Here is a 13,382-nt window from a genome sequence, read left to right as displayed (position 1 = left end):
TAATATTAGTCTTCTAGCGTAGTGAGAAATGATGTAATTCTAGACTGACGTCATTCTCAACTCATCTTCATGTGCAGTGTAGAGACCCAATAGGCGTTCAGGTTCTTGGAGGCGGACCAATCGCGTCCAACGCCGTCTTTGCAGTCCGCGCTCGTATAAACACTTCAGCCACAGAAGTTATTGAAACTTATTACACAAGTCAATATTTAATTACTGAAGTTATAGGATTGCAATTTATTTATATACCTAATTGTTATACATACGTAAGTATAATATTTACTTTGGTTTTTAACTTACCGTTGCAGGCTTCTTCTTTCTGAAAATCTGTTGCCTCCCTCTGGTTGAACTTCAATGTAAGTACAAGACAAATGTATGAAATAGTATTGTGCATCAATACAAATTACAATGTTGATCATTCCGTAGAATGCATTGGGAGATTAATTTACCTAGTTTAAAAAATCACATGTACCTTAACCTTATATAGAGTACAATCGATAACGAATATACAGGGTGTCCCTGTACAACAACGACAAACTTTCAAAGCGTGTGGAGGATATCAATAATATCATGTAATGTTTTACTAGTTAAGACCTCGTTTCGGTAGGCATTTTCTATCCTGTATGTATGCAGTCGTGCGATACAAATTCAAGGTTGCCAGTGGAATTTATCTTTCTGTGGGAAAATATCCGTGAAACGATAATATCCTACGAAAACACGACTAGAGACTCCTGCAGGCTGAATTTGAGGAGTTTAACTCCTCCTCCTTAAATCATGCATGTATCAGCACATGTTACGTATATGTTATTTATGTCTTTGCATTAAAGCATTGACGACTGACTTCGTAAGTTTTTCCCAGAAGCATTTACACTACGTAGGGCGTCCCTTGATTTTATTTGCTACAGAGTCTGTACGTATCACACAAAAAATGTCGTTTGCCGACAGAAAATAAGACTGTCGGTGGCAACCCTGAATCTTTACCACATTGCTGCATACGTACAGGATAGAGAATGCAGCTTTTCGAAGGCTTGTAGCGTCGACCATTGTCGAAAATTGTTTTGTTTTGATATCTTCTACACACTATGAGAGTTAAATCGGTGTTGTACGGTATTCTGTGCGGCATACACACACGCAATTATTCAATTTCAATATTCATTGATCTTATTTACTGCATATTTATATGGGACTATTGCTTTTCCTTAATCTGATTAAGATTTTACTATGCATTTTTGAGAGGTCCTCTTGAACATACAGAAAAGTGGGTACTTTAGTATTACACGCACTACCTCATTTCTGACCGTCTGTTGCCGGCCCCCGTGGCGGAGTGGCTAGCACATCGCGCTACGACGACAGGGGTCCTGGGTTCGGATCGCGGCCTGCGCATGGATGTTTGTGAGTATCCATTCATCAATTTCATCATATCATCACTCATCCCCATCTTCGCAAATTAGCCAAAAGTGGCACAAAAAGCGAAGTAAAATAAAGCAAATCAATCAGACCGTCCGTTTTTAGGGATCACTTAAGATTTTGTTCAATATATGCTTTCGTGGTTAGGTTAGGCACGTTAGGTTTGGTTCTCTTAGCATTAAAATAAAGGGTACTTTTTTTGCTTTCCCAGAAAACATACTGTCTGAAATGAGGTAGTGCGTATAATACTAAAGTACTGAGAGGTGATTGAGGAAAATGTATCCGTTGATTGTTGATTGCATATTCAGCCACACACACAAATAAAGCTCCGTTGCTGAATTCACGTATTTTCTTTCTCACAAGAGATAGCGCTACATACAATGTAATAATATTGGAAATTGGAATTGGAATATAATATTGGAAATTTTTGACCACTTATTTCAAATTGGACTTACACACAGTTTTTTTTTTTTTCATTTCTAGGAGTTACTATCTGAAACAATCTAATTCTATTCTCTTTACATTTTTGAAATATTCAGCCACAGAAAAAAGCTGCGTTGCTGAATTCACGTTTTTTCTTTCTCACACGAGATAGCGCTACATATGTCATAATATTGGAAGTTTTTGACCACTTATATAAAATTGGATTTATTTTTTGAGAATCAGTTTTTCTTTTTCATTTTTAAGAGTCAATATCTGAAACAATCTCTTTACATTTTTGAAATATTCAGCCACAGAAAAAAGCTGCGTTGCTGAATTTATGTTTTTTCTTTCTCACAAGAGATAGCGCTACATATAATGTCATAATATTGGAAATTTTTGACCACTTATTTAAAATTGGACTTATTTCTGAGAATCACAGTTTTCTTTTCATTTTTAAGAGTCAATATCTGAAACAGTCTAATTCTATTATCTTTACATTTTTTTAAATATTCAGCCACAGAAATAAAAGCTGCGTTGCTGAATTCACGTTTTTCTTTCTCACAAGAGATAGCGCTATATATAATGTCATAATATTGGAAATTTTTGACCACTTATATAAATTTGGACTTATTTTTTGAGAATCACAGTTTTTTACATTTTTAAGAGTCAATATCTGAAATAATGTAATTCTACTTTCTTTACATTTTTTAAATATTACCCACCATAAATCTTATATCTCTTAAAAACGATTAAATAAATAATTTGAATAAAATAAATTGAACTGATTATTTGTAGATGAGTAAAATGGTAAAACCTTCAACAGAATTTTAGTAACTCTCCTTCAACTCCGTATTTTTTCAAAATAGGTTTTTTATTAACGGAACAAAATTACAAGATTTTTTTGATTTTTTTCACGTCTTTAATGTTTAATTGAGGTTAGTAACCTCTTCTTAATTATTCCTGTTTTTTTTTATCTACATCATTCTTTTCCATTGTACATAAACAAAGAGAAGTGAAACAAAGGAAACAAACATTTTTAAGGCTTGTAAAACTTCCTCAGTATTTTCGCAGTAACACAATCAGCTATGCTGATAATGGATATAACTAGGCCGGTTAATTACAAACAATTCGACAGTCGGACTTTTAAAAAAAGAACAAAGAAATACTCGATTTATAGTCAAGAGAAACATCAAGGACCACCGCACACATTAAAGCTATACGCTAACTCGAGAAAGAAACCTAGTTTTCATCACAGATACATATGTATATAACATTATTTTCTTTTATGTTAATGTTGAAATTTGCATATTTTTTAAGTACTAACCAAACAAAGGAATAAAGTTTGTTAGAAACGTTGGCCACAATGTTTACCTCCTAGTAAATTAAAAAGTTGTTCCATTATTCTTTTGTTTTCTGTTTTCAACAATTTCTCACTCTTTACCCTTATTGTTTGGTGTTCTTTATCCATTATCCTGCTTCAATATATTTTATCGTCCCAGCTTATTCTGTTTAATGGGCACATACTAATCCTTGGTGTAATTCTTGTTATTTGGGCGGAGGCCATTTTTTAAAATTGTAGCACTAAGTATGTGCAAAATGTTATGTGCACTATGTATCTATATGCATGCCATGTTATGTACTGGGTGCACTTTTAAAAGGGGGGAATTCATATAGAAAAAAATGCATGCACACAGACACATGTATTCCACTGTTAAAATGGTCGCGTAGGACATGTAAGCATATGAACCTGTACCTTTTTTACCCTTTGAAGATATAACGTATGTACACTTAGAACATCAACGACATACACTAACTAAAAAGTTCCGTACTTTTTTCTTTTTTGGTTTCTTTGTTTTGTTCACCAGCGTTTTGTCTTTCACCAACAATGGTAACGGAGCACAATTGTTGCGCAACACTGCTTTTTCACACTGTGGTCCAATCTCAGCTAAGCTGATAATACTCCGGTGCGAAGTCATTGGCTAGGTTTGTTAGGAAGTTAAAGTCCGACGAGCTATTGCTGTTTTCCGAAGGATTGTTCTGTTCGTAAAAGCTGAAGTTGAAATTGACGTCGCCGTCCGCCCCTGGATTGTTTGCAGGTCCGTTTGGAGTGGCGTTGCTGCTGACGTTTCCTGACGCCGTGTTGGGAAAGGTTTCCGGCGACGAGACGTAATTGTTCGGAATGTTCGAGGCGTCCCCTCCCATGCTGGCTTGGCCGTCGTAGTAAGGAGGTGCCCCCGGAGGTCCCCCCGTGGTAGCCGCCATTGCCGAACCGTGTTTCGTGGGCGCCTGTGGAGGCTGCTGGTGCTGCTGGGTGTAATCTTGCATGTTAGGACCGTACCCCATACCCTCATAGTAGGCGTCAGTCATATGTCCATGCGTTGCCATGTTTTGACCCATGCTGTCGTTGCCAGCGACCGGGTACATGTTGGCAGTATTGCTAGGGTACCCACCGTGAGAGCTAGGATAACCCATTCCATATCCTGGGTTCTGGTTTCCGCCGTGCTGCATGTACGTATCTGGCCCCACGTGCCCGACGTCTGCTGGGTATGGAGGGTACGGGTTCGACCTGGGTGCTGGGTGGTTGCTGTACCCTGCACTGTACCCCCCGGAGTGGTAGTTGTTGTTGTAGGGCCCTGGAGGCGGGCAGTAAGGTGCTGTTTGATGTGCACTGGAGGATGTGGTTGTGGTCGAAGCTCCTGGATAGTGATACGGAGGACGGGGGGAGTGCTGCTGGACCCCAGAGCGGGGAGGCGTCACAGGTGCATGCATGCCGTTCATACGCTGATGCACAGGTGGGGTACCTCCGTGCGGGGCATGATGCCTCAGAACGGGCCCATAGGTCTCTATACTGGGTGACGGTTGAGCACTGGGGTTCGTGGGGCATGGATATGGTCCAGAGAACATGCGCGGAGAAGAGCAGTGATTTTGCATAGGTTGTTGCTGTGGGGGTGGGAAAACATCCCTTGGACTGTACGCACCGGGAGGCATGCATGCAAGATTTGGTTGTCCCATGTGGGGGCCTGATCCCCGATACTCCGCCCTAGGACCCCCACGGTAGTCACCGCATTGTCCTGGATATGGCGCGTGCGGGCCGGTCTGGGGAGCTTGGCTCAGTGTCGGCGAAGACTTGGAGAAGTGCGGAGGGGTTTGTCCTCTGTGGCCCGACAGGGTGAGCGGAATCGCTTGTGGAGGATTCGGCGGACTGACGTGGATTGCCAAGGCAGCCGCCGTGGCGCTGTTGAGAGCGGCGGCTGCAGAAGCGGTCGTGGCAGCCGTTGGAGAGTTGTGTCTATACATTGCACTGCTACCACCATTGGAACCTTGTCCACCGTTCCCGGAACCCGCGATTGGACTCGGCTGCGACGGCGTCCCCGGAGTCGAAGGCGTCAGGCTTCCTCCGGGACACACGCCGGAAGTTGTCTGCGAGTCCATCATCACCGGAACCCCCGCACTACCAACACTACCCGGTTCCTTGATGCTCTTCGCCGCCACCTGTCCGCTGCTGGTGCTTGGCGGCGTGTGCGCAGGCGTCTTCCCGCTCACCAATCCACCAACGCTTGGCGGACTCTTTGTCTCCAGCTTCACCTCGACACCACCACCGATAATACCACCAATTTTCACCACTGGAGTCAACACACCACTTTCGCTGGAGCGAGAGTCTTCTTCCAGTTTGTCGAAGGAACTGCTATTGCTACTGGCACAGCTACCACCACTACTAGCGTTACTATTGTTGCTAAAGTTACTATTGTTGTTGTTGTTCGTGCTGCTGTTGTTATTGTTGCCGCTTGTCCTTGTGAGATCGCCACCTGTCGGTAGATCACAATTTTGACAACTCTTCTTGTCGTCCAAAAGATTCTTTCCACCTTCCATCTTGCACTTCTCTCCCGGTCCCTTCTCCTCTTCGCCCTGTTTACTCATCGTTTGTCTCTTGTGCTTCATTCTCCTGTTCTGGAACCAAACCTTCACTTGCCGCTCCGTCAGGTCCAGGGAAGCTGCTATTTCAATCCGTCGTGGCCTACAGAGGTACTTGTTGAAGTGAAACTCCTTCTCCAGTTCCAGAAGTTGTGTGTTGGTGTAGGCCGTCCGAAGTCGCCGAGGCATTCCATTCTCTGGAAAGAAAAGAAACAAAATGATCACTTTGTTTGCTTTAGCCTTTCGAAATCATTGTAAATTAGACCACAAAACAGTTCACAGTAAAGTATACCATCATATTGTAAACACCCCATAATTAATAGATAAAAGAATAGCAAAAGATCAAACACCTCTCAAAAAAGATCACATGTATAAGAGCTCTAGATGTGTAATCTTGAATCAATCTCTGTAACGGGTACAGGAACGGTTTACAAAGTTTTTGTACTAGACTAAGTTAAGAAAGATCACATGGGGGCACATAAAAGTTTTAAAAGCGTTTTTGTACTAGACTAAGTTAAGATCACATGGGGCACATGAAAGTTTTAAAAAGGTTTTTGTACTACACTAACTTATGGAAGATCACATGGGGGCACATGAAAGTTTTAAAAAGCTTTTTTTTTGTACTAGACTAACTTAAGAAAGATCACATGGTGGTCACATGAAATTTAAAATAAATTGTACTAGAATGACTTTAGATGGATCACATGGGGGCACATGAAAGTTTTAAAAAGGTTTTTGTACTAGACTAAGTTAAGATAGTTAACATGGTGGGCACGTGAAATTAAAAAAAAATTGTACTAGAATGACTTAAGATGGATCACATGGGTGCACATGAAAGTTTTAAAAAGATTTTTTAACTAGACTAACTTAAGGAAGATCTCATGGCGGCACATGAAAGTTTTAAAAACATTTTTGTACTAGACTAACTTAAGATCACATGGGGCATATGAGAGTTTTAAAAAGGTTCTTGTTCTAGAGTAAGTTAAGAAAGATCACATGGTGGTCACATGAAAGTTTAAAAAAAATGTCTAGAGTAATTTAAGATAGATCACATGGGGACACATGAAAGTTTCTAAAAAGTTTTTGTACTAGACTAAGTTAAGAAAGATCACATGAGGGGCACATGAAAGTTTAAAAAAAGTTTTTCTACTAGACTAACTTGAGAAACATCACATGGAAAGTATTAAGAAAACGTTCTTGTACTAGATTAACTTGAGAAATACCACATGGGGGGATATTGAAGTTTTAAAGAAGTTCTTGTACTAGACTAACTTAGAAAAGATCACATGGTGGGGGACACACGAGTAGCTGTATCAAAGTTTGGGTACTGCACTAACTTAGCGAAGACCAACAACTTTGAGGCATGAAAGGCTAAAAATGGTTTTGTAATTGACTGACTCAAAGATCACATGTCTCTAGATGTACATTATTAAGCCAGTCTCTTCACTATAATAATAATAATAATAATAATAATAATAATAATATCGTCTTTATTGAGAGGGCGTGTTTCGGCCTCGCGGGCCGTTCTTACAACAAACCCTTAAAAAAAAACATATTACAATTGACACTTTAACACGTCTTGAAAATCATTGTTGCAGTAGAAAGAGTAAAAATAAAAAATAAAAATGAAACATTCATACCTATAATGTAAAACAATTAATGTAACGAAGGTACAGACTTAAATCTAAAACCACAATTAGAATAGAATTATTACAGCTTAAACTACAAAAAACCAATACCTCATTCCTATTCATTACAGAAAAGACAAATCCAGACACTATTGTTTGGACAGTAGATGCTTCTTTAGATTTAATTTGTGAGTTCCAGGGTGGAGCTCCCCTGAGGTCAGTGGTGGGGGGAGGCCATTCCATTCTTTTATTGCGGTGACTATGAAAGAGTTTCCATAGAATGTTGTTCTGTGTACAGGAATCGTGAATTGGGTTTTTTGACGAAGATTAATTTGTTTTCCTCTCTTCCTGTACGGAGCAATTTTATCATATAAATATCTTGGTTCCTTATTGTACAGGATCCTGTACAATAACGACAATGCCAAAAATGTTCTCCTATTCTTCACGTTTAACCAATTAAGTTCCTGTAAGTACGGGGAAATATGTTCTCTTCTTTTGACATTCAGTATAAATCTTATGCAACTGTTTTGAAGTTTTTGTAGCTTGTGATTTAGGGCACTGTTGATATTCATAAATACGGGAGAAGCATAATCAATTGTTGGCATTACTAAAGCATCACTAAAGCAAGCTCTAGAATCCAGTCTTTATTTTCTAACATTTCGTTTTAAATATATGTTATATCTTTTTTAAAATATCTTCTAACCTTATTACGCTTCAAGATTTCGGTACGTTATGCGCTTTTGATAAATATACTTAAAAACTATAATTCAACGATTAACGTTTAACAATTTTAAGAAAAATCAATGAAGGGAAACTGTTATTATTGCTATAAATTGGGATTACACTTTTGATACTGATTTTATTGCACATCTTCGTAGAACTGCTCTCACACTGATTCGAAATAGACGTGTCATGGAACAAGAAAATGCTTATGACGGTTAAGTGCTGCCACCTGTCCATGACGGATGGATGCATTACGTCACGTTCAGCTCTCGTACCGTTAAAGTACAGAAAGCCTCGGTAGTAACAACTTTGTCAGGTCATCTACGAGGGTTTCCATTCAAGCTGCAAATGGAAAGTTTGTCCTGGCTACACTACCAGAACTCTAATGCAAAAATACATTGAGGGAATGTTATTAGAAAAATGACAGCCACAGCCTAATTTCTTGAGGAAATATTATTAAAAATAACAGATAGAAACTCATTCCTTAAGGAAATCTTTTTAGAAATATCTAGAACCTCATTCCTTAAGCAAATGTTATTAAAAATAACAGGTAGAACACAATCCATTCAGGAAATATTATTGGAAATGACAGTTAGATCTTCATTCCTCAAGGAAATGTTATAAATAACAGCTAGAAACTCACTCCTTCAGGAAATGTTAGAAAATACAGCTAGAAACGCATTCCTTCAGGAAATACTATTAGAAACGACTGCTAGAAGCTCATTCCTTGAGAGAATACTATTAGACACGACAGCTAGAAATTCTTTCCTTGAGAGAATACTTTTAGAAACGACAGCTAGAAGCTTATTCCTTGAGAAAATGTTATTATAAATGACAGCTAGAAACTTATTTCTTGAGGAAATACTATTAGAAGCGACAGCTAGAAGCTGATTCATTGAGGAAATATTATTATAAATAACCTGTAGAAACTTATTCCTTGAGGAACTATTATTAGAAACTGCAGCTAGAAGCTTATTCCTTGAGGAAATATTATTATAAATGACAGCTAGAAACTTATTCCTTGAAAAAATATTACTACAATTAACAGTTAGATCCTGATTCTTTCAGGAAATGTTGGAAATAACAGCTAACACCTCAATCGTTAAGGAAACATCAAGAAAGTGTAATTTCGGACGGTGAACCTTCAACCACCGCAACCCTTTTATGGAAATCGCGAAGCATTGGTTCCCATCACAGGTTCTCCCAGCCCGAATCTTACATCCTTCAACTCTTCCGTCTGTCCGGCTGCCTGTCTATCTGTCTCTTCGGCGTGACAAAGAACTGACGCCATCTGACGCCAGGTGAAATTTAATATCCGCCCCTCCTTTCATCTAAGTTTCTCTCTCTCCCTGCCTTTTCCTTCTAGCACGGTCTCATCTCATCCCTCCCCCTCCCCTCTCTTGCTTGGCACAAGTGTCGGCTGAATCTATTCATTTCATGTCGCCCGGAGTTTAGGCTCGCATTTTGACTTTTGACAAATGGACCGAACTCCTGGGTCCCCTCACTTTTGAAGGCATTTGAAGAGGTTTGTGATTTTTTTTACCCCCTCCTTCCCCCCCCCCCCCTTCTGACGACGGTGGGCTTGGGTGGAGTTTTGTTTTGTTCTTTCCTGGCTTAGCTTTTACCTTCCCTCTGGCGTTTTCTGAAGTAATTTCAAGTTCGACTTGTTCTTATTGGCTTAACCGCCAGAGTGATTTTTACCAAGGATACAAAGGAACGGTATCTTGAATTAAGGCATGAGTGTTCGGAGAAAATGTTCCAACGGGGCCAAAATCTAAAGTTAGATATATATTGGCATCATGTTTACGTGTCATCATAAGAGAGAACTATTTTAAAAGAGAGAGAAAAGCAGAAATGAAAGAAACTGTATAGAATGAGAAAAAGGAAGAAAATTAAAGATCTAGGCAGAGGGAAAAGGAAAGAGAATAGAAACATAAGCGAGAGAGAGGGATATATATATATATATATATATATATATATATATATATATATATATATAAAGCAAAAGATGTAAAGAAGACACACACACACACGCACAGAGAGAGAGAGAGAGAGAGAGAGAAGGAGGAAGACAAGAAATGAATACAGATGGAAGGGAAACACATTGAGAGGGGCAAGAGAAATAAAGACGCTGCAGAGAAAGAAAGAAAGGAGGAGAAAGAGAGAAAAGGAAGGAAGGAAAGAAATAATAAAGCAGAGAGAGAGAGAGAGAGAGAAAGAAGGAAGGAAGGAAAGAAATAGTAAAGCAGAGAGATAGAAAAGAAAGGAAGGAAATAAAGCAGAGATAGAGAGAGAGAGAGAAGGAAGGAAGGAAAGAAATAATAAAGCAGGGAGAGAGAGAGAGAGAGAGAGAAGGAAAAGGAAAGAAGGAAAGAAATAATAAAGCAAAGAGAGAGAGGGAGTGAGAGAGAGAGAGAGAAAGAAATGGAAGGAAGAAAATAATAATAAAACAGAGAGAGAAAGAAAAGGAAGGACGGAAAGAAATAATAAAGCAAAGAGAGAGAAAGAAAAAGAAGGAAGGAAAGAAAAAATAAAGCACAGAGATAGAGAGAGAGATAGAGAGGGAGAGAGAGAGAAATTAATACAAAACGAGGCAAAGAAGGGGAAGTGAATTAAAGACGCTGCAGGGAGGCAGAGAAAGTAGGGAAGCCAGAGAGAGAGAGAGAGGGAGAGAGAGATATGGAGGAAATACAGACAGAAAGACAGACAGAGAAGGAAAAGGTGCAGCAGAAGATCAATAGAGAGAAAAAATAGAAAAGAAATAGAAATGGAAGCGAAAATATATAGAGAGTAATGATAAAGAAGAGATGAAGTAAACTCGAACGAAGAGATACTAGGACTGAGAAAAAAATATTGTAAGCTAGAACGAAAATACAAGGAAGAGTTACAAATAAAACAGAGGACTAAGATAAATGCAATTTTCGTTACTCCAAGGGGGGGGGGAGGGGAGCCCCCTGACTCTACTTATGGGAATACTATACACATTAGTGGAATCAATACAGAAAATACTACAAATTAAAATTATTCCAAAATGTATAAAATAAATAAAAATGATACACGAGCTCCTCTTTACAGCAATATTATGCTAATTTACACAAGGTGAAAATACAATTCTTATGAGTTAAAATAACACAGGTAAGAAGGTAAAAGTCCCCTCATTACAACATGCCATGAATGTAAACGGGGGAAGCAAAGGATATTCAGAATACCAGCCATTTGTGTAGGTGACGTGATCAGCAACACCCTCCAGCCAGAAATTATATAACATGTTAGATAGATATCTAAGTAAAAAGTCAAATTGGATACCTGTATATGAACTGAACTATTTTTCTACATCAACAATTTTGAGTGGTATTATGTATTAGGTATTATGTGCTTCGAGAGTTATTTGAAGCCGTTAAGTGATATAAATATATTTTGTCGTACTGCTGAGACTCTAATTGGACATTTTATTAGCATATACCATTAAATAAATATACTATTTGTATCTACCTGAACACATCTCTACCTAGTTCTTGAGATATTGGTTGTTGGCACTCAATTTTATCCCAGTTAATGGCGATAAGAGTGGAATATATAGATGACTATATCAGTTTGGACAAATACATAGTCCTGAACACATTGATTTTGCCTGCATACATGGACAAATTTTACTGATTTTTTATAAACAATTGTTACTAAAATATTAACCACATCAATCCACATAAAGGAAGATAGTAGAATAACTTAGCCTGCGCTGAAATACATGAATACTGAACTGATTTACATGTGCCAGCCTATCTGAAAAAATTTTGATGAACTTGTGAACCTGAAGAAATTGCGCTGAATGATTTGAACTCCGCCCCATTGCATGAAGAAATTTTGAAGAATAACTTGAACGGTACCAATTTACATGAAGAAATTTTGCTGAACTCAATGCTCCATATCAATTTATGTGAATAAATTGTGTTGAATAGAGATTGGCATGCACCAATTCTCATGAAGAAACTTGATGAACATACTGACGTGCGAGTCTACATGGAACAAATTGCTAGATATACGGAATTGTGCGAGTCTACATAAAAAAAATTGCTGGACATACAGATTTGTGCGAGTCTACCTGAAAAAAATTGCCGAACATACTGGCGTGCGAATCTACATGAACTGAACACACTGACTTGTGCGAGTCTACATGAAAAAAATTGCGGAACATATTGACTTGTGGGACTCTATATGAAAAAAATTGCTGGAAATAATCACTTGTGCTTATATGTACAATGTAACTACCTTTCAATGAACAAAATATTTTTCTTTTAAACTCAGAATATTGAGGAAGTTATAATATCAATAGGTGAATATCGCAATAAACTTTCAGAAATTTAGGTTTCTGCAGTTCGTAAATTGACTATAATTTATATAACTTTACAACAGTAGCATACGGAAACAATAACATTTATTCCGTATTGTTTAGGAGAAATAACAGACGCTCAAGGGATGATCATAGATTATTTAGTAGAAAGATATGAAGAAATTTAATTTATCCACAGCTATCTTTCCATTATTTGCAGATTAGACATTGACCATTCTCAAGTGAGAGAGAATAGAGAGACATCTTACGACAAAAAATACAAACCGTTTTACAAAGATATCAATTCTCTTCTAGGCTTGAAAGGAACTGCAGAAGTTATCTAAACTCCAGGATGTGTCGGGGTGGGGTGAGGTGGGACTGTGATTGTTGTGCAGTCTCAACAGAGGAAAGCTACTGCGGGATCTCCATTGTTGTTCGGAGCGCGGCGACAATTCACTCCGAACCGGCCAGCGACGGACGGAAAGGAGAGAAGTGTATTGTGCTTTCCCCGCGGTCCGTGACGTGTGACGTCACTATAGATGTCACCACTTTAGTTGCCCTGGCCAATGAGATTCACGATACGGAATTTTCGAGGAATTTGGGGGAAATCTGAACGGAAAACAAAGGGAAAGATTTGTGGAAAGTTTAATCAGTGGCGAATTTACTATTTTATTTGGAGTTGCTTGTCACGCATACCAAAGCAATTCAAAAATATATGTAGAGAGTTTTATTGTAGTTATTGTTACATGTATAACTTTCCTTGCAAGAGAATATTTATTTTATTTCAGTTTCAGTTATTATACGTCGTGTTTGCACATCTTGAGTAACGACCATGAGGATAAATGATGAATTGGTTAGTGTGCGTTTCAGTGGCGGTGATTAGGGGGCGTGGGGGGCAGTTGCCCTCATTTTCTTGCCACTTTTGCCCCCGCACTATGCTAAACCTTATCTGCTAAGGGAAAGGA

General features: G+C 38.6%; 1 protein-coding gene across 1 annotated transcript in view; it reads right to left on the bottom strand.

The window, feature by feature from the left end:
- Nucleotides 1-2,236: 2,236 nt before the first annotated feature.
- Nucleotides 2,237-13,382, bottom strand: part of pb (homeobox proposcipedia) — a 232,587-nt gene continuing 221,441 nt past the window's right edge. The window contains exon 2 of the mRNA XM_083111106.1: nt 2,237-5,936. Within this exon, the coding sequence (XP_082967232.1) occupies nt 3,769-5,936 (2,168 nt within the window). The 3' untranslated portion in view covers nt 2,237-3,768. The remainder of the gene's footprint in view (nt 5,937-13,382) is intronic.

This window comes from Lepisma saccharinum, chromosome 24 (assembly GCF_977018435.1).
Source record: "Lepisma saccharinum chromosome 24, izLepSacc3.1, whole genome shotgun sequence".
NCBI lineage: Eukaryota > Metazoa > Arthropoda > Insecta > Zygentoma > Lepismatidae > Lepisma > Lepisma saccharinum.
This window is presented reverse-complemented; position numbering and strand designations above follow the sequence as displayed.